Source organism: Acanthopagrus latus, chromosome 17 (genome assembly GCF_904848185.1).
Source record: "Acanthopagrus latus isolate v.2019 chromosome 17, fAcaLat1.1, whole genome shotgun sequence".
Lineage (NCBI taxonomy): Eukaryota > Metazoa > Chordata > Actinopteri > Spariformes > Sparidae > Acanthopagrus > Acanthopagrus latus.
Window position 1 is genome coordinate 17,631,964 of NC_051055.1, and position 19,440 is coordinate 17,651,403.

A 19,440-nucleotide genomic window follows, 5' to 3' on the forward strand; every position below is an offset into this window, starting at 1 on the left:
GACCAGCAGGGAGGGGGAGAGAAAGAGGGGTGCTACAGTAGTGACTGTAAGCGTAGAGTAAATGTCAGAAGAAGGAGAGCGCAGGGAATAAGCATGGACCCGAGCCGCAGAAGCTCATGTCGTATGCTTCCGATCACCTGCTGCACCACGCATCCGCAGTGACAGGAACACACATCCAACAGAGACACAAACACAAAGAAAACCAACGTGGTTCCCAGCTTCATCCTTTATTATGAAACTGCAAGAGCAGTGATTGCTCGGTAGTCAATGTTACTCGAGCAGCGTTCTGACAACAGTGACATCCTTGGTTACATCTTTTTTGTTTTTTTTTTGTTTTAGCCGGTTCTTAACATTAAAGACATTCCCGGTTGTTGCTGCTAGATATTACATTCAAACAGAAGAGCACAACAAAACAGGCTCACGGCCGAAAAAAGAAATCGAATTATGTGAGACGATGAAACTGCTAATGAAACAACCTGAGTCTGGGAGTGAAATTCAAATAAATTATGTTAACAAGCTTTATAATTTCCTGATTAGCATGGCGCCACCTGACAGTTTAATTAAGCAAGCGCTTATTAATCAAGCGGAACGCTCTCTTCTTTTCTTAATAACATAAAATAAAGCTAAAGTAAATGTGTGTATGTGTGTTTGTGCATCTACCCTTGAGAGACTTAAACATTCAAACCTGGAGAGTTAAGTCAATACTTCTGCTTTTGTGCGAGTGGAGGTTCATTTATTTTATTTGACAAGGAATAAAATAAACATAAAAACATCTTTTTATAAAGACTGTACTGTGTTGTCTAAATTTGTCTAAATAAGGGTTAAAACCTGGTTCAAGGTCCCGGGTTAGACATGTCAGTGCTGATGATGCATTATGTGCATTTTATTAAAGTATAGTAGTACAAAAATGTGTGTGCATGTGTGCATGTGTGCATAGTCTCTACATCATCTGCTCCTCCTCCTGGTTCTTGGCTTTCTTCTTGTTTTTATCACTCCGTCTGATCACTATGACGAACGCGATGACTGCAACAAGACATAAAAGGAAGGAGAAACAGACGTCAATAGTGGAACAAAATGGAGTCAACACAAAATATCACATATAATGAGATCAGACTGGACAGTATAAAGGATACTGATTCCTGTGCGAGTTACCAGACAGTCGACTTGAGTTTTTTTCAGGCTTACCGCAGAATGCAAGTGTGCCAACCAGGATCCCGATGGTGGCTCCCAGTCCATAAATGTTCTGATGGGACCTTGGAGCCATGTAGCAGTAGCCCAGCTCCGTGCAGTTACATACTCTCACTGGCAAAGAGATTAAAGGAGAACGCATCTGTGCATTACACCTTTAACATGACACGAGGCAATCACGTGAATTACAATTTTAAGGATCAGGCTGATTGTTAATCTCTGCATTTCTTATAGTCAACATGAAACATGAGAGGACACAAATCAGCAATGACTTTGTTCGTTATTAACAACCAATCTCTCATCTTGTCCCTTGAAGTCCTGTGAAATCTGTCTCTGTAAACATCTAACCTTTTAAAATAAAAGAGAAAAAACTTCATAGAAATAACCCAATAGTAATGGATATGGCCTAACATTAAGGCACAAAGGGGTTTTATTGTTAGCTAAAAGTTAGATACATGGTGGAACTGTTGAAGAGAGAAATAGTTAGCTTAAAGTAGATAAATGTTGGAAAGTCTATGGCACAGAGGCTACACACACAATCCTGTCAGCATTGATTCAGTGCTGTTTTCCGTCTTTGAATGGTATTGACTGCCACACATACCCTTTATTATGAATCCACTCACCCTCAAATGACTGTGCGACTCCCATGCCTGCATTGTCCTTAATAGTAATGGGGAGGTTGTAGGTTTTATCTTCAGTTGCCTTTTTCCTCAGGGTCAGTTTGGCTGTTGTATCTGCATGACAGACAAGAGGAGGCAAGGAGAATGGTAGATCTAACTGCGCAACGTGGCGGTTTCACATCATCTTCTGGTGTCGCTACAGTTTGTCAGTGAACGTACCATCAATCTTGACAAGGGCCCAGTTCTGAGATTTTCCACTACCCAAGACGAAGGTGAAGGGCTGGGAGAAAGGGGCGCTGTCTCCATCTTTGGCCTTGATGATGACAGGTTTGGGTTTCATCATACAGATGAATGCTTTGTCCTCTATCAGTTTAGGGACATTGTCGTTCACGTCCAGCAGCCTCACGGTAAGGTCAAGCTCCGAGTGCATCTCTTTGTTATCTTCAACAGGAAATCAGAGAACATTAAAAACATTAATTGCATCGAATTTACTTAGCTGTATAACTGTCCAATTGTCTGGTTTTAAACACATTGCTCTTTCAGCACAAAACCTAAAAAGTTAAAAAGCTAAAATGAATTTAAAACCTGTGTAACAACAAGTCGACAACAAAAAAAAGTCTCACCCTTCTCATATGCAGTGACAGTGACCGTCAAAGTCTCCAGGGTTTCCCTGTCCAGTTTGCCTTTGGTCTTGATCACTCCTGATGCCTCGTCGATCTCCAGCCAGCCCTCAGTGTCACCATCCAACTTGAATCTGCACAACACACAAGAGTAATTACACACAAAGACACACGCACATAGAGAGCAGATATTGGAAATAATCCACGCTACACCAGACACTGAATCGGGACCCAGTGGTAGTCAAAACAAATCAATTTTCGGTACACGTGATAGTCCTAATAGATGAAGCCCCAAACTGGCAGCCAGCACGGAGCAGTAACGTCAAATAACCAAGCCAAAGCTGATCTAATGGAACAATTCCTAAACTGTGAAAGCTACTGTGTGTGTGTGTGTGTGTGTGTGTGTGTGTGTGTGTGTGTGTGTTCACTCTTCAATTACATAGCACGTTTTGTTTGAATCCAGCTCTTAAACTGCAGAGCAACATAGATATAGTCAGTCATGGTTAGCTTTCAAAGAGTATGTTCTGAAGTCTGTGTTTGGGAAACAGCTTCCAGCCAATTTTGGTGCACCAACCCCCCACACAAATTTTATCTACGGGTGGGGTAGATACCTCTGTTTAGGCTTAATAATCTTTGGTTAAATTCTCTTCATGTCACACTGCATAGGAAGTTAATTCGGATACTTAAAGAAGTTTAACAGCTCTGTGTAAGTAAAGTTGTGGATTTTTTCTAGTTGCTTAACAAAGTCAAATCCAGGGTATACAGTAGCTACTGTACTTATAGCAGTTCTGATAGTAGTGCTGAGAAGCTATCTGTGTGTGTTTACTTGATGTCTTTGCCCTCTGGATCCTTCGCCTCCACGGTGAGCAGCACCGATCCCTTGGTGGTGTTTTCAGGCACAGTCACTTCCAGAACGTCCGAACTGAACTCTGGAACCTCGTCTATGTCGGTGACAGAAATGGAGAAGACGGCCGTCGATTCACTGCCATATTCCAGGCCCTTCATCAGGGGCTCTGGGTTACGGGCATCAATCTTGAGGTTGTAGGTGGACGAGGTCTCAAAGTCCAGAGGCTGTTAGGGCACAAGCAGGCTGGTTAGAAACATTAGGAATGAGGAAAATATGTCATAGGCCCGAGAGGCAGAGGCCTGTGAAGGACATGATCTTGTCTTTATCTTGAGCTATATGTTGCAATGAAATAATTATGATAATTTATTTCATAGTTCCACCTTCTAAAACCCCGGGATTTTCAGCTTTTATCTGTTTTATATATTGAGTTTTAGACAGTTCCAACATTTCATAGATTAAATCATACATTTACCATATTTTACAAAATAATGATTTATAAGTTGCAAACCTTTACAAGAGTATACCAAATAAATACAAAACACACACCATGGGAGATGAATTTGTGTGCTTTTAGAAAATATTAGGCACTTCATATGTGTCAGTGAAATCACCTGCGTGTGTTGGGTTTACATGTAGAGAATGGAGATTCGGTACCTTAGCTATGACCAGGTGGCCGACGCCGCTGCCGTCAGTCTGAACGGCAAAAACACCATCATCATTGCCAGCAGAGATGTGGAACTCGATCCGAGAGCTGCCGCTGTCCGGGTCATCGGCGTCTGTTGCTCTGATGGTCAGCACTGTGTGTTCAACAGGAGTGTCCTCTGCCAGAGTCTGATTGCCGTACTGCACACAGACACACAGCGACACATGGAGACAACCAGCCAAACAGCTTGAGAAACAAGAGGCAGCTGGGCCACATACTTACATCGCTCTTCTCAAACAGAGGCAGCTCATTGTTGACGTCAATGACTTTGATGACGACCTTACAGTCAGTGCTGTGAACTGTTCAGACAAAAGTCATGAGTGGACTTGGATTGGTATCTACTTACAGGTGTGTTACGTCATACAACATGTGGGCTACCTGGGTCCTTGACTTTGACATTGAGGTTATAAACCTGCTGGTCTCTACGCTGGAGCGAGCGCAACGCCTGAATTCTTCCAGAAGCAGCGTCGATGGAGAAAGGTGAGCCGCCTGGACTCTCGATGGTGTAAGTCAGCAGGGAGTTCAACGTCCCTTCTTTATCAGCGTCATGGGCCTTCAGCTCTCCTACCTCGCTGCCTGGAACCAAAAGAGCCGGAATGTGAGGTCAAACTACGTAACAGTTTTCTTATATCTTCCAGAGGGGCTCCAGAGCTCTCTTGAGTTTGTAAGGAGTACAGTTTGTCTGACTGTAGAGGACTGTAGAGCAGAATCGGTCAGAAAACATATTTTGAGACACATTCTGGGAGGATAGTGCAAAAAAATATGAAAATAGCAAATGTTATGTCATTAAAAATAACACATCTTGTTCTATTCATTCTTTTTTATCTGAATATTCAGTAGGATGTTTTTGCATCCATCAGGGGTGCAAACAACTAAAATAAAGCTAGCAGTGATTTCTTCCGGTTTGCAAATGAGTTTGCTTTTTGTTTCAATTTCAGTCACTTTCCTCCTATTTATTCCCTAATTAAGTATTAAATATGTTTGTTGAGTTTGTTGTTAATTTCAAATGTGTGTTGTGAGTGGAGATATTATGAAATCCACACATATAGCTTGATTTAAATAGAAGATTATACAATATCTGGAGTAAAATGGAAGGATTGTTTGACTGACTGAACGACAGGGTAGATGAGGTCAATCCTGTGTAACCTCAATGAGAGGGCGGGATCACAGCGTTACACACATGTTTACTTCAACACACAAGTTTTCAACACACATTGTTGTGACGTGAGGAGTTTTATTTGGAGTCAGCACCTACGTTATGTCTCACAAATTGTTTCAGACCTGGGAGTTTTATCGTTTACAACAGTGGTGCTCTCAGAAACTGTGGGGCGGCGCCATATCAAAATGCCAATTTCTACATAATGTTGCTTTAAAGTGATGGTTTTATCTTAATGCCTCCATAGTTATTAAACAAAATGGGTCATTCTGCAGAATGGGTATATCTTGAAATATATTTCGATGCTTATACTTTTATACTTGTACTCAAGTAAGAGCTTGAACAGTGAACTTGAAAATACAGTGTGGTATTGCTATTTTTGCAATTCCACTAAATTTACATGTTTAAGTGTGTTCACCAGTCTTGGGAGGAGTATAAAGCCTTTTGTGAATCCAGAGGAAGCTGCGAGTAATCTGGCAAATCGCCTTCAGCATTGTGGGTAATTTAGGCACCAGGTTTTGAAAAGGAAAAAAGAACGCGCCGAATAAAAAAGCTGACATCTCATTTCTCTTTAAACTGTCAGACAATGTTTTAAAAGTCTAAGAGCTAGACCAGTGGACTGCTTTTCCTGGGTTATCCTGGGCCAACACTACCCACGATGCAACTTAGACACTGAGTGACAGTGGAGGCAATTTCTCACATTACAAGCAGACTCCCCTAGAAATTTACATATGCTGTAGTACTCGCCAAGAACTGTAAACACACTTAAATGTGTAACATTTGTGAAATTACCCGTTAAGTGAAGGATCTGACTACTTCTCCCACCTTTTGTTTTTACTTTAAAACATAATATGAAGCAAACACAAGATGCAATAGTGACATCAGAGCGAGATGATAGAAGTTTAAGAAATAAACTAGCTAAAAGAGGCAACATGTGGTGAGATTTGCTCCATGAATGGGTTATGTAACAATAACACACCACTCACCTACAGGCTCACCCTCCTGCAACTCAAATACACTCTCCTCGTTTTCACACTCTGGAGCGTTGTCATTTATATCATCCACTATGACATGAATCTCCATGGGTGGATCCACCTCGTTCCCACTGTTATCTGTTGCCCGCACCGCCAGGATGTACTGAAACAGGACCAACACGGTTACAAGAATAATCCTTAGACGTGAGTTGTTATTTCTGCGTGAGAATGAGAGATTTATTTAGTGACAGGTACCATGTCCTTGTCCTCTCTGTCCAGCTCCTCTGTCAGATGTATTAGCCCATCTTCTGTGATCTGGAAGGGGAATTTCAGCGCTCGCTCTTTCTGCACCAACGTGTAGATGGCGTTGGGCTCATTAGACTGAACCTGGATTGACAAAAGGACAGAACGAGGCGGTGAGATGGTCAGTTTGTGGATATAGTATGTATAATGTGTGTATGTAGTTTAATGGGTCTGAATTTGTGACATTTGCGCAGGACCAGCATGTGCATCACACCCCACCTTTGCGATGGTCAGAGGGTACGTTTCCCGCAAGTGTTCCTTCACAGTGATCGGTCCGGGATTGACCCACAGGTTCTGCTGCACGACAATATGCACCTCGGTGTTTCCACTCAGCGCGGTCTCTAATGTTCCGCCAAGATCCTGCACGCGCACAATCAGGGTGAAGTCTGGATCCACCAGGGGGTCCACATTGCTCCGCCTCATTTCTGAAACCACATAGGAAAAATGGAGTTGCTTTTAGAGCCGTTGTGTAAAACGACAAAAAAGAAAAGTTCAGTGGGTTGAACATCACAAGAAAAATTTCAGATAGGCTGAAGGATTTTGAGAAGCTGAGTCACAAGGACGAGATGTTCGAGGTTTTCTCTCTTCTTGATCCTATCATAGAAATTAGTGATGGCTTAACCACTCTCCCCTCGCTGAACTCATCAGCTCGACACCCAATAAATCACACAACCCGGCACTAATCACAGACAGTCGTTACAGTCCGTGTTTCTCTACATCGGCACCAGCTGTCGACTGTCATGCGCCACAAATCCCTCGACTGGAATCACTCATCACTTTCTTAGATCTTCGAAAGGACACGTGGCAGTTGAGTCCCACCGGTCACACAGCAGATTAGCACTCAACTCTTCAGAAAATGATATAATGTTATGATGGTGATTTTTTTTCTTCTTCTTCTTCAAGCTTTTCTTGTTGGATTCTTAGTTCATTCGTTTTCTTTTCTGCAGCATGTGCATGAATTAATCTGCTATTAGGTGTTTTTTTTTTTTTTTTTTTTGGGTTTGGCACTGAATATTCAGTTTGGAATTTAGAAAACAGAAGAAAAAAAATGGCAATCACAGACTCCCAGAGCCCAAGATGATGCCTTCTTTCACCCTAGCAGCTGTCCAATGACAGTCACCTTATCATATAATAGAAGACTTTGAATATCAACGTTCATTCTGAGAGTAGAAACCAAACCGAGCACTGTCTCCTGGCTGTTTAAACCATCACTCTGGCCACTATGCACAGTTTTTTTTAACTCGTTAGACACCAAATGCTTAACGCTTTAACATTCTTGTAAAAAGTACACACTCCTTGACAATCTACAGCAGCACACATGTTCTCTACATGTTGAAATGTCACTGTGGTCTGGTTTGTGTCGAACGAGCTAAAAGCTTTAAAGATTTACATAGAAGACAAAAAGCAGACACAAAACACGTGTCTGTTTTTCGGCATTAAACACAGGCTGACCGAGGCTCTGCAGCATCATTCAAGGTCTTTGGAATAGAGAAATATAAAACTTTTCTGAGAGGTGAGGACATTATGAACCCACGGCTACGCAGTTCAGCCTTTCACGCCTGAATGAAGAGCTGAAGATTGAATTTGGTTTTCTCTCATTTATTATACTTGGTGGTTGCAGTCCTTGTACTTCTGGCACTTTGCATTTGGAACTTTAAGTGTGTCCAGTGGAGTGTGGGACTTGGATCATTAACTAATACATTTGTAATAATGTTCAACAAGTCATGCAATGACAATTGTACTCCTGTTTTGGGTTGACTACATTTTATGTTTGCCTTGTGTTTTTCTGACAAAGTAGTGATGAAACATACAAAGTTATTTTGCATTTTTAAAGGTGCTATTTGTAAGAAAAGTTGATTTTTGTGTCTGAATCTCATCAAAAACTGACCCTTTAGGATGGCAGCCATTTTTCACACGTTGGGATTGAGACCAAAAAAAGAATCAACTTTTCTTACAAATAGCACCTTTAAATGCTGCAAAGCAATAGATTGGCTCCAGTCCCTTTCTCCCTCCTTCAGATAAGATATATTACATTCACATTTGTGAAGACAGAATTATTGTTATTATTTTATTTTTTTTTGTTTGACTTTGATTAACTTATGATATGATATGACAAGTAAATGCTTCAGCTTCACACTGGACACATCTGTATACAGACCTGCTCTCTGCACACAGGTGAAGAAGGGGTTTTGTTCGTACGGGAGCTTCGGCTCTGGACAGTAGTCATCAAACCTTGATTTCAAAGCCTCAATGCTCCGATCATCTCCTCTGCTGTACAGGATACCTTCTCTGGCCTTCAGCATCTCGCTCCCTGTTCAAGAACACACACACGTCAAGCATTGTTCAGCACGGCCCTTCACATTACAACAATGTGTTCTGGCAGATCGTTGGAAGAAGAACATCTCTGCTGTCTCAAGGCCGTCCGAGAAACGTGACAAAAACTTTCTCTCATACTTTCTCTGTGAACTAGTTTATTTGCTCACTCCTGCACACGCTCAAGAATAATCTGTGATCAACATCACGCGACACATTTAGGCAATCTGCCTCCAGTCAGCGTTAATCTTGAGCACATAGGATGAGCTGTGTAATCTGGATTTGCGGCGGCACTATACTACCAGATTACAGGCAGAGATGGACAAATTTGAGATTTTCCCACGGGCAGTGCAGCCAGCTCTGCGCACCAATGTCTGGGTTCATGTCCGTGCGCTCATTAGTGTGTGCGCAGGCGTGTGTGTCGTACCGTCTTCTGTGGTGGAGATCTCTCCAGTTTTAGGGTTGATCTGGAAGAGGGGCGTGTGGAGTCTGTTGGGGATCTGGCTGACCAGGCTGTAGCTCAGCTGAGCGTTGGGGGTCTCTGGGTCGTCCTTATCCGACGCAAACACACGGGTAAATGGGACACCTGGAACAACAGCCACAAAGTTAGGTTCAGTTCATCGCACAGTCGAGATGTCAGCACAGGGGTATCAAGAGCAGGGAAGTCTAATGACAGAGACTCAGCGGTTGCAAGGTGAACAATTAGAAATACTGCAACACTCTTGATGCATGCAACACACACCTGCCGGACTGTGTTCTCTAACCAGAGCTGTGTAGACACTTTGGTTGAAGTACGGAGCGTTGTTGTTGACGTCCAACACATTTATGGTGACATAAATTGGGCCTTCCACGACTTCATCATCTGCCAGTGCCTCCACCTGGATATTGTCCCACACACACACACACACACATGCACGCACACACACAGACGCAAACACACATACACACACAGACACAAGTATAGATACATACATTTTATTATATTGCTATACAATGTACACCTATAGCTTTCTGTGTGTTAATAGGAAGAGAGAGGACCCCCTCACCTTGACTATGTAATGGTTATCTCGAGACCAGTCCAGAGGCCTCTGCAGGTACAGCCACCCGTCATTTGAAATCCTGATGTCTTCTTTACCCTCCCCACTCAGCCTGAAATTATTTACACCTGCACTGGTCACCTGAAACTGCGGAGTTAAAAAGATGGGGAGGAAGAGAGCAAAATGAAAACAATAACTAATTATTTATCGCTGTTTGGGAGTCAACTTTATTGATTACACATGGCGAGCTGTATGGGCAAATTGTATTTTTTAAATGTAGTTTCTGGTTGTTGTTTTCTACATTTTAAGTTCCCGTCTACTTCAGGTGCTTTAACAGAATGCTGCAATGCTGTGACGCTCATGACACTCCTGTAACTGGTTCATCTGGTCTGGCTTCCACACCTGTGACTGTCCAAGGTGCTGTGTGTGTGTGTGTGTGTGTGTGTGTGTGTGTGTGTGTGTGTGTGTGTGTGTGTGTGTGTGTGTGTGTGTGTGTGTGTGTGTGTGTGTGTGTGTGTGTGTGTGTGTGTGTGTGTGTGTGTTTTTTTGATACAATGATCACTCTCTTTGAGAACGGCTCTATAGCTCAGTGGTTAGAGCACTGGTCTTGTAAACCAGGGGTCATGGGTTCAAATCCCATTAGGGCCTAATTTTACTTTGTTAATCCTTAGTGGAGACAAATAGATACCTGAAACCTCCAATCTAAACTTGCGGGCACTGACAAGTGATCCTCAGGAGGTAGTTCAACTGATTTAACATTGTTGAGTTTAATGTTTAAATCTATCTCTTTATCCTACATGTTTGAACCTGATCACATCGGAGAGCTTAGAAATGGTTTCTTGGTAACTAGCTTGCTCAGTGTTATGAAGCGAGCCTGATACTCCAGGAGGACAGTGGGGATACATAATTTAACTGTGTAGTGTCTTTGGGATGACCTGGCACCGCACCTGGTAGAGTTAACACCATCTACTAACACCTCAGTCATTACCGCAGCGGCCCATGGTCGAGTCAGGTAAAGTTTTGTAGTCCACTAAACATCTCTGGATGTTCACAGCGAAATAGCTTTGCAGCATTATCTCAAACATCTGAAGAAGATGGAGACTGTTTTTCTTGAAAATAAAATATAACGTTTTTTCGTCCCAATCTGCTTCAGTTGTTTAGGAGAATTAATTTTTTGGATGGATTTTCCTTTAATTTAATTACAGCCAAAGCCAGTTGCATGCTTCGCTGGAACTCAAAACCATTTTTTAAGCAAAAGTACAAGGATGAAATTGTTGAAATACTCTGTTACAAGTGAAAGTCATGTCAGTAATGTGTGTATACTTTTCTTTTACTTTTGATACTTACATTAATTTTTGCTAGATACAATCCTCTTGATACTCTAGTACATCTAATATCAGATACTTTTTAACTTTTTGATTTGAACACAATAACTTTACTTTTACCCAAGTATGATTTATGGGTCTTTTATATGACACTGGTGACAGAAGAATTGTGATATTTTACATGATGAGACTGTTGATGTTAATGCATCTATGTGAATGAAGCATTTTCACTGTTGTAGCTAGAACAGATGCACACGGGGGTCACTACTTTGTATGCATTGCTTGTCTGTGTGTATTACCTGATACATAGCATACGGCACCGGTGTTCCCTCTGACACATCCAGCACCGTGTTCTCAAACGGGCCCTTCTTCTCCTCCAGATCCTTCCCAGCAGCCTATCAGAGCACAGACACAGAGGTCAAGGGTCATTGAATATACTACAGGCTGAGGTCAAAGTGAACCTCTCACACTCACGTTTCACACCCCACATCTGACCATTTTGCCGCCGCTCTGTACTGTAGCTGAATGTAGTCAGGCATTGATGGCCGGTTTTTACAGCCCGGTTATTTATTGATCCAAAATGACAAGACAATGGTGATTCTTACATCCCACAGCAAGACCGGAGAGCAAAGTCTGCGGAAAAAAATGACTAATGCTCCTTACACCTTACGCCCACCTTACACTTCCTTTTAGTGTTTTAAATAAGTCACCTTGCTGACAGTAGTTGACATTTACTTTGTACAGGAGGCTTCAAATACCACAAAAAAGTCTGCGTGCATTCACTTCACTTCACTCAATAAACTGCACATGAATAAATCTACACATTCATCCACGGTGACTGTTTGACAGGTTCATGTACTTGAGTATTTAGTATGAATATGTATTAATGGACTGTCGAGCAGTAGGCCGTGTTATGTACTCACAATGCTGAGCAGGAGAGGGAGCAACAACAGATGCAACAGGGGTGTCATGATCGTAGTCTGGTCAGGACGAGGAGGAGGAGGAGGACATGGTGAAGGAGCAGGCAGGATGTTGAGAGGTGACATGAAGAGGAGGATTTAAACAACACATTTAAATGTATTCACTGTGCTCTGCTGTTAAATTACCGTCCGTGTAGAAACAATGAAAGTCCACGTGGCTAATTATCACTCAGTCACTCGAGAAACAGTTAAACCCAGTGAGCCTCGGTACATTGGTCTCTCAAGTTATTGATTCATAAGGAGGCTTGCAAAGAAAATCGGTCCCCTGTCCTTGAGTCTCCACACACATACATGCTATCTGTCCCTGCCTCGCACTCTGAGATGTCACTGGAATGGAAACTTACCGGAGCAGCTCCACCTACACAACCAGCCAAATTATCCACCTCAGCGTAAAGGAGAAAATGAAAGTCAAAGCTTTCACGCACCGCCGTGGCGATTTCTTAAAGCCAGCCTCAATATGTCAATATGACGCAAGCACCCAAAAGGTCAAAGTGTGTGACCTCAGTGACTCTACAGTAGTCTCAGAGGTCAGAACAAGCCTGTCTCACTACTTTATTAGAAGGGCCAGATAAAAAAAACTAACACTTTATTTGTATGTTTCTTTGCTTTTAAATAAACATAGACATTACATATACAAATGTGCAGGAACTAAAAAAACGCAGCTCTGAAGGTTATTGGTTGGATTCTGGTGAATTCCCTCTGCTTATACAGCCTGAATTAAAACACTTTAATGAAACAAGAGCTTGTGGTTCACAACAGACACAACTCATGAATGGGGCCTTCTAACTAAAAGATTACAGGGTCAGAAGGAGGTTGTTAAAGGGCCTCATTCGGCCCACAAGCCACCAGCTGAGCAAGTCTGGTCTACTTAGGGGTGCTGGTTCCCCATGTTGAAAAAACACAGCAAAAGGATGCCCCTGTGGTGGATAAAACATGGTGAAATGCCCCTGAGGGTGCCCTTCTAGTGCCCTTTCTGCACTCTGGTGCCCTATCAAATCCAGCTGGTGACCTTTCTTAAATTTCCGCCCCTGCCCCTCAAACATCCTGAGTCTGCCACTGTCAGGAACAACTGAAGAGTCCTGATTGTGTGTTTGTATGTTTGTATGCACTATTCAGTATCTTCCCTCTGACATCCCAAAAATATGTAAATTGTAATGCCAAGTGACGATAAGATGTGTGTTTCACTGTGACAACACTGTCTTTGGTGCCTTGAAAATGGTGTTCAATCAGATAACAGCAGCACATTACTATGGCACTGATTTGGATAACGACAGAAAAATATGACATCATAACATAATATAAGATTAATTAAATGATCAAATAGAGGATAAATGATCACGTTTGAGATTTCTGGTCTTGGTGGGAGAGAAGGTTGAAGTCAGCTGCCGGAGAAAAGTGAAGGTGACTTTGAGTCATGGCAAATGACCTTTATCTAGCACAGCACGCCTTTAAAGCCACCGCTGTGCCTCACTCCTTCTTTGCAAAGCACAAAATTATTATTATTAGTATGTCTGCCTCCAAGTTGACCAATGCCTCTGCTGAATCGCATATTTAACTAACAAGCCGTTGCTGGGATAACCACTTCACAGACACCCATTTACAACGACTGAACTGACTTCCGGTGAGGAGAGAGTTCTATAAACGTAATAAGTTACTGTATGATTGATGGGCAAAGTGGCAAAGCTATTTGACAGTGATTTAGGTGTTGCAGGCCCTCTGTTTCTCCTTCTAGCACAGTGACCAGTTGACCTTTCTCAGTCTAAATATCTGCTACTTTGATATCGAATCTAGTGCCCCACACAGGAAATGACCCCGCCAATGTCAGGTGTGAGCAACAACCCAGGAAGCCACTAAGAAGAAGAGGCTGGTTGTCAGAAATGCCCACACCTGACTCCAAAGGCCCTGCCAAAGTCAAGTGAAGATCACAGCACATTTGCAACAAAAAACGTCCCAAACATCAAGCACACCCTGTTGAAACCAACAGACGGGTTCCATTTTGTGTTCCATTCGCAACTCCAAATGCTGCTCAAATTACTCAACATTTCCAAAAACTGGGCGTCAGGAGAGCGAGGACACTTACCTTGCTGAAGAGATCGAGGGAGACACTCCTCACTCCTCAGACCTCGGACTCAGAGTGATCTGAACAGCCCCCATGGTGCCCTGTCAAACGTTAACCACAGTGTTAACCATCTAAGTTTTATTGGATCTAATGATTGTCTAATCATCCTGCCCTCATGTCCAGGCAGCCAATGGGGGAGGCAGCTGACAAGAGAGAGAAAGGAGACAGGAAGAACAGAACCTTGATGCATTCGGTATTATGCAAGACAAATCCATTATTAATGCAGCCAATATTACACACATCCTCAAACTCTCATATTTGGTGTCCTGAGTGCACGTATATAGCTCCAAAAGACAAACCAGTTGAAGGAATCTCACAGCTCTAATCAAGTTTTGTTCAGTGTAACTGCATTTGTGTATGTTGTGAACTACAAAGACAAAATAAATAAATCAATAAATAAATACAGGGTACAATAATGTGGGTCTCAAAATCTGCTATTCAGCCATTTAAATTTCTTATTTCCCCTCAGACTTTGACCTATGCACCGCTGCTATGTTTCCTGTCAGATTTTCCATTAGCAGCAGCGCCTGATAAGGAGCTGTGTGTACACAGTGAAACCAGCAGATTACACTGACAGCCCGTTGCTTCATAAGAATGCAAGGCTGTGGGTCAGCAGGGTAATTCAGCAGGTCAAGGCATGTATCGTATAACCGATTCAACTCATGGTTTAAGTTCTCTCTAAACTTTACCGCCTCTATAAAATGAATGAATGAAATGTTTTAAAGAACATCAGCCTCTGTTTTGTCCTTGACTTTTATCCTTTATCCCAACAACACAACCACACATGAAGCTGAGGTCATCTTCCATCCCTCCATCCTGAGGCACACGCTGCCACCCTGAGCTGTAGGAAGCTGCCTGGAGATGAGTTTTTTTGTGTGTGAGAAAAACAGGCAGCGAGTGACTCACTGCTATATAACCAGAACCTGTGACTTCAGGATTGGAGCCATTAATTCAGATGGAAGTGACTCTGTTATGTAAAGCACCGGTCCATGTTTGCAGGCAGCCTGACAGATACTCCAACAGGCACCGACACCATCTGCAGGGGCTCCTTTGAATGTTACCTTGGAAACACATTTCGCCCCTTTTTCTGACAAGACAGAGTTAGTTTGGGATCTGAGCAGGCTGGTGTCTGGGGCTGATGTTATGACCCAAATCTCTGATCCGACTCTGAGCAGTCAGATCACTGTGTCCAATCAGCTGTGTCCTATACACACACACACAACTAATTTTGTTTCTAAAAGTTCAGCTTTTATGTCACCACCTGACTCATCTTTCATCACCACAGTTGTGTTGCTTCTTTGTGCAAAGAGCGTCTCTTTTGTGTGAAAGCTGAGTCACCACATGTCGTTAGCGAGGTTGAGACGACAGACGAAATGAACAGTTTCGAATCGGATGATGTCACTTTATTTCAATAAGCAACACTGAAACTGCACACAAGTAGCAAAATACATTACGTTGTCAATCTGGTATTTATTTACAGTAAGTGCAAAATACAACACGTTATAAATAAACTCATACAAAAAAAACCAACCTTAATCATCAATAGCTTACTACTGGTGATGTCAGCACTTCGGGCTCGACAGACAAAAAACATTTGGCAGGAATGAGAGTAAAAGAGATGAGAGAAGAAAGGAAACACAGGGCTGGTGTTAATGTTCTTTGTTCAAAACACAGAAAACATTGCGTCCGTCTGTCAGTTGAGCTCTAACCTCCAACATTCAAGTCACAAAGAGTCTGTGACTGGAAACGTCACGTCATTTCCAGTCTGTTACACAGGCTGACACGCTGAGCTCAGTCCACTCGGTCTAGTTCAACATATGGATGACAGTGCAGAAATGTTCCAAACACCTCTCGTGTGCGCCGAGGGTGGATATGAACGCGGTGATGATGGTGGTGAACCATCCGACTTTTCAGCCCTTCAGACGCAGGCCCATGCCCTCACAGTCCGCTCTCCCGGCTGCAACCTGCTCAAAGGTTTGGTGTAGAGTTAGAAGAGGAGTCTCTGTTGGGCTCCTACAGCACCGACAGATCATGACAGGACTTTGATTTGAGCCAGAATGCCACACTGGGATTGTTCTTTGCCACCACCTTGTCGAGGAAGCGCCTGGCCTTCTTAGGAAGGCTCTCGCGGCGCGTGTTACAGCTCGTGTGCCTGCGACGCTTGTTGGCCTCCTTGGAGTCCCGACGTAGACGCAGCTGCCGCACTATGCCGTTAAAAGCCTCCCAGACGTTGTGCTGCATGGCGGCCGAGGTTTCGATAAACTTGCAGTCGAACACAGCAGCACAGGCGCGCCCCTCTGGAACAGAAAGTCAACCATCAGTGAGCATAAAGAGAAATAACTCATTGTACTTCGCTGACAATTAAAAAGGGATTGTGTGTCCTCACCGCTGACTGACACCTCTCTGCGTCGCACCAGGTCACATTTGTTCCCCACCAGGATGATTGGCGTGTGCTGGGCAGGGCGGAGCCGGCGTAGTGTTATTCTGAGCTCCGAGGCCCGCAGGAACGAGGCTCGGTCCGTGACGGAGTACAGCAACAGGTAGGCATCACCTGTCTGCATGTGGCGCTCCTGAGCCCAATCGCCGTCAGTCTGTAAAACATACAAATATACACGATGAGATACGGGATTCGCAGTGCGGTGTGAGCAAAGTCGACACGTCTGTTTTTCACCTCACCTCTGTGTCCCATGTGTCAAACAGGGTTAGAGTTGCGGGCTCTCCGTCCACTTCAATGTCCTTTTCACACACTTCATCTGAAATCAACGAACACAGGAGGACGTTAGTAACATCATAGTCTTACAGGAATTTTGTTGACAGCAATCTGTTGGACATAACGATCAAGATTATGGCAAAATACATGGGTTTTTTTTTTTCAGATTGTGCTGCATTTTTTTCTTTTCTGTCCACCTGCTCTGATGCATGACATAAAAAAACATGTGTCTGTCTACAGGATGTGGCACATATAACTTGCGCCAAATCGAAATCTAATTGTGGGACTCTGTAAATGAGTCCTAGTACAATTTAACACCGGTGGACGGGGGGTGCAACTACTACCCTGGTGCCGCCATGTTGGAAAAGAACACAACCAAATGGGATATAAAACATGATGAGTGCCCTCTTCTTCACTGTAAATATAATTAATCATGACTTCCTGTGTGTTGGTGCCCCTCTGCATACATGTGGTGCCCCTTTCAGTTCTTTTTGCCCCTGACCCTAAAACATCCTGCGTTCACCACAGCAGTTCAAACCCTTTTAACCACGCTATTATAAGATAATGTTTTTGTTTTTTCTCTGGATTTGGTTTGCTTCTGTTACTGTCCATCTGAAAAGTAACATAGAAATAAGTTTCAGTGTAGTCATCATGACTTCCTCACCTCCACACAGCTCGCTGTAGTCGCTGTCCATGCTGTCCGCCGCCCCGGCGAAGATGCTCGCGAAAGCCGTCTTCCCGACCCCGCTGGCCCCTAACAGCACCACCCGGTACGGGCTGCCCGGTTCCGGCAGGTCCCCGCTGGAGTCGGAGGAGATGACCGAGTCTGAGGACGACCAGCTCCCGCGGCTCCCATCCGACTCCCCGGCGGAGCTGGTGCAGGACTTGGAGCGGGAGATGCAGGCGGGGACCCGCGTGAGGAAGCTGTCCGCCAGCAGGTGGCTGCCCGGGTCGCAGATGCTCCACCGGTGCAGCTCCGTCTGCAGGCGGAGGCTGTGTCGGCGCACACTGGACAGCATGGCGACGGAATGAGGATGAGATGGATGAACTGTTCACAAGGTTTTCCCTGGGAACACAATCCCAGCAAAGACGATAACACCAGTCGATTTCTTCCCCCTCACTCCAGACATAAATGTCCTTTTTTTCTGTCTTTTTTTTTTTTAAATTTCAGAGATTCACCTAAAACCTAAAGAGTGCAGAAACTATGTCCGAAAAGTGTCCAAAAAAAAAAAAAAAAAAGGGTGGCAAAGAAGGACTTTACTGATAAAAACAAACCAGGTTTAATTCGGACATTGCAGGATGATCTAGTTGTTAAATCCTCGAGCATTTACAGCCGGGAGTTGATGTCTCTGCTGCCGTCTGTCTCTGTAATCTCCAGCTGACTGTCTCTGGAGCTCTGATGGGGTTTCCCTCCGGTTTATATGAGGAGGAGGAGGAGGAGGCTGCTCACAGTGAAGCATGGATGTTGACGGTGATGTGTTGGGTATTTACTGATCTGACTTACTTTTTGAGTCACTGCCCGGATTATGTTTACACGAACATGGTAATGAAATTGTGGCCCACGACAAGAATATGGGAACTGAATGAAATCAAATAACTGGAAGAAACAAAACTTCTTTGCAGAATATATACAGCTGTAAGAGGTTTTCTGGAGATTCGTAGATTTTTCTCTTATATTCAGAATTCAAAGCTATGCAGGGCTGTAAACTGGAATGTGTGAATTTACTTACCAAGGTTAGAGTTGGATGAGCTTTGTGACTTTTGAGAGAATAAATTACAGTGTGTGCTTCATAGTTAAATGTTGACTTTAAAAGAAATCCTCAGGGCTAGCTGATAAATTACAAAATGTATGACCACCATTCTTGGACTGTTATGATAGTCTACACTGTAAGCATTATAGCTTAATGCCTGTAACTAATAATCATGAATTTGTAGAGTCTGTGCAGTATTTATTTTATTCATTTTTATTTATTAATTTCCAATTAAGTTCAGGTACAAAAACCTACTTGGTTAGATTTAGGAACAAAAACATGCTTGGTAAAGTTTAGGTGCAAAAACATACTTGGTTAAGTTTAGGTACATGAACATACTTGGTTAGGTTTAGGAACAAAACATGCATGGTTAAGTTGCAAAAACGTAATAGGTTAGTTTAAGGTTAAAAACATACTGGGTTAGGGTTAGGTACAAAAACTTTCTTCCTTAGGTTTAGGTTAAAACATACTTTGTTAGGTTTAGGTTAAAGCATACTTTGTTAGGTTTAGGTTAAAAACATACTTTGTTAGGTTTAGGTTAAAAAACATGCTTTGTTAGGTTTAGATTAAAAACATACTTTGTTAGGTTTAGGTTAAAAACATATTTTGTTAGGTTTAGGTTAAATACATACTTCGTTAGGTTTAGGTTAAAAACAGTTTGTTAGGTTTAGGTTAAAAACAGTGTTAGGTTTAGGTTAAAAACAGTTTGTTAGGTTTAGGTTAAAAACAGTGTTAGGTTTAGGTTAAAAACATACTTTGTTAGGTTTAGGTTAAAAAACATTATTTGCTCGGTT

The 19,440-nt window shown here is 42.9% G+C and overlaps 2 protein-coding genes and 1 non-coding gene across 3 annotated transcripts; 1 reads left to right on the forward strand and 2 right to left on the reverse strand.

Moving 5' to 3' along the window:
- Window positions 1-208: 208 nt before the first annotated feature.
- Window positions 209-14,250, reverse strand: cdh17 (cadherin 17, LI cadherin (liver-intestine)). The gene is made up of 19 exons (XM_037075663.1): window positions 14,147-14,250; window positions 12,010-12,066; window positions 11,386-11,481; window positions 9,771-9,908; window positions 9,467-9,602; window positions 9,152-9,310; window positions 8,570-8,722; window positions 6,631-6,836; window positions 6,364-6,495; window positions 6,121-6,271; window positions 4,357-4,554; window positions 4,201-4,277; window positions 3,930-4,118; window positions 3,255-3,499; window positions 2,432-2,562; window positions 2,028-2,249; window positions 1,812-1,922; window positions 1,186-1,302; window positions 209-1,023 (listed from the first exon to the last, which is right to left on the reverse strand). Exons 2-19 carry the CDS (start codon window positions 12,055-12,057, stop codon window positions 941-943), a joined length of 2,592 nt encoding a protein of 863 aa, XP_036931558.1. The 5' UTR covers window positions 12,058-12,066; window positions 14,147-14,250; the 3' UTR covers window positions 209-940.
- Window positions 10,337-10,409, forward strand: trnat-ugu. Its single transcript has one exon. It is a non-coding gene; the product is annotated as a tRNA-Thr (tRNA).
- A 1,323-nt stretch (window positions 14,251-15,573) lies between the features above and the next one.
- gem (GTP binding protein overexpressed in skeletal muscle) lies at window positions 15,574-18,730 on the reverse strand. Its single transcript, XM_037074375.1, has 4 exons — window positions 17,560-18,730; window positions 16,862-16,938; window positions 16,572-16,776; window positions 15,574-16,482 (listed from the first exon to the last, which is right to left on the reverse strand). The coding sequence occupies exons 1-4, from the start codon at window positions 17,912-17,914 to the stop codon at window positions 16,199-16,201; spliced, it is 921 nt and encodes a 306-aa protein (XP_036930270.1). The 5' UTR covers window positions 17,915-18,730; the 3' UTR covers window positions 15,574-16,198.
- Window positions 18,731-19,440: the final 710 nt, after the last annotated feature.

Bases quoted from the DNA above. Each gene is read 5' to 3' on its own strand.
- cdh17 (XM_037075663.1), bottom strand. From the start codon at position 12,057: ATGACACCCCTGTTGCATCTGTTGTTGCTCCCTCTCCTGCTCAGCATT. The intron at 4,119-4,200 runs GTAAGTATGTGG...GTCTGTGTGCAG, and splicing joins CTCTGTTTGAGAAGAGCGAT to TACGGCAATCAGACTCTGGC. The intron at 1,923-2,027 runs GTACGTTCACTG...TCTGTCATGCAG, and splicing joins GGCCCTTGTCAAGATTGATG to ATACAACAGCCAAACTGACC.
- gem (XM_037074375.1), bottom strand. From the start codon at position 17,914: ATGCTGTCCAGTGTGCGCCGACACAGCCTCCGCCTGCAGACGGAGCTG. The intron at 16,777-16,861 runs GTGAGGTGAAAA...TATGTTTTACAG, and splicing joins TTGACACATGGGACACAGAG to ACTGACGGCGATTGGGCTCA. The intron at 16,483-16,571 runs GTGAGGACACAC...TTTCTGTTCCAG, and splicing joins CAGAGAGGTGTCAGTCAGCG to AGGGGCGCGCCTGTGCTGCT.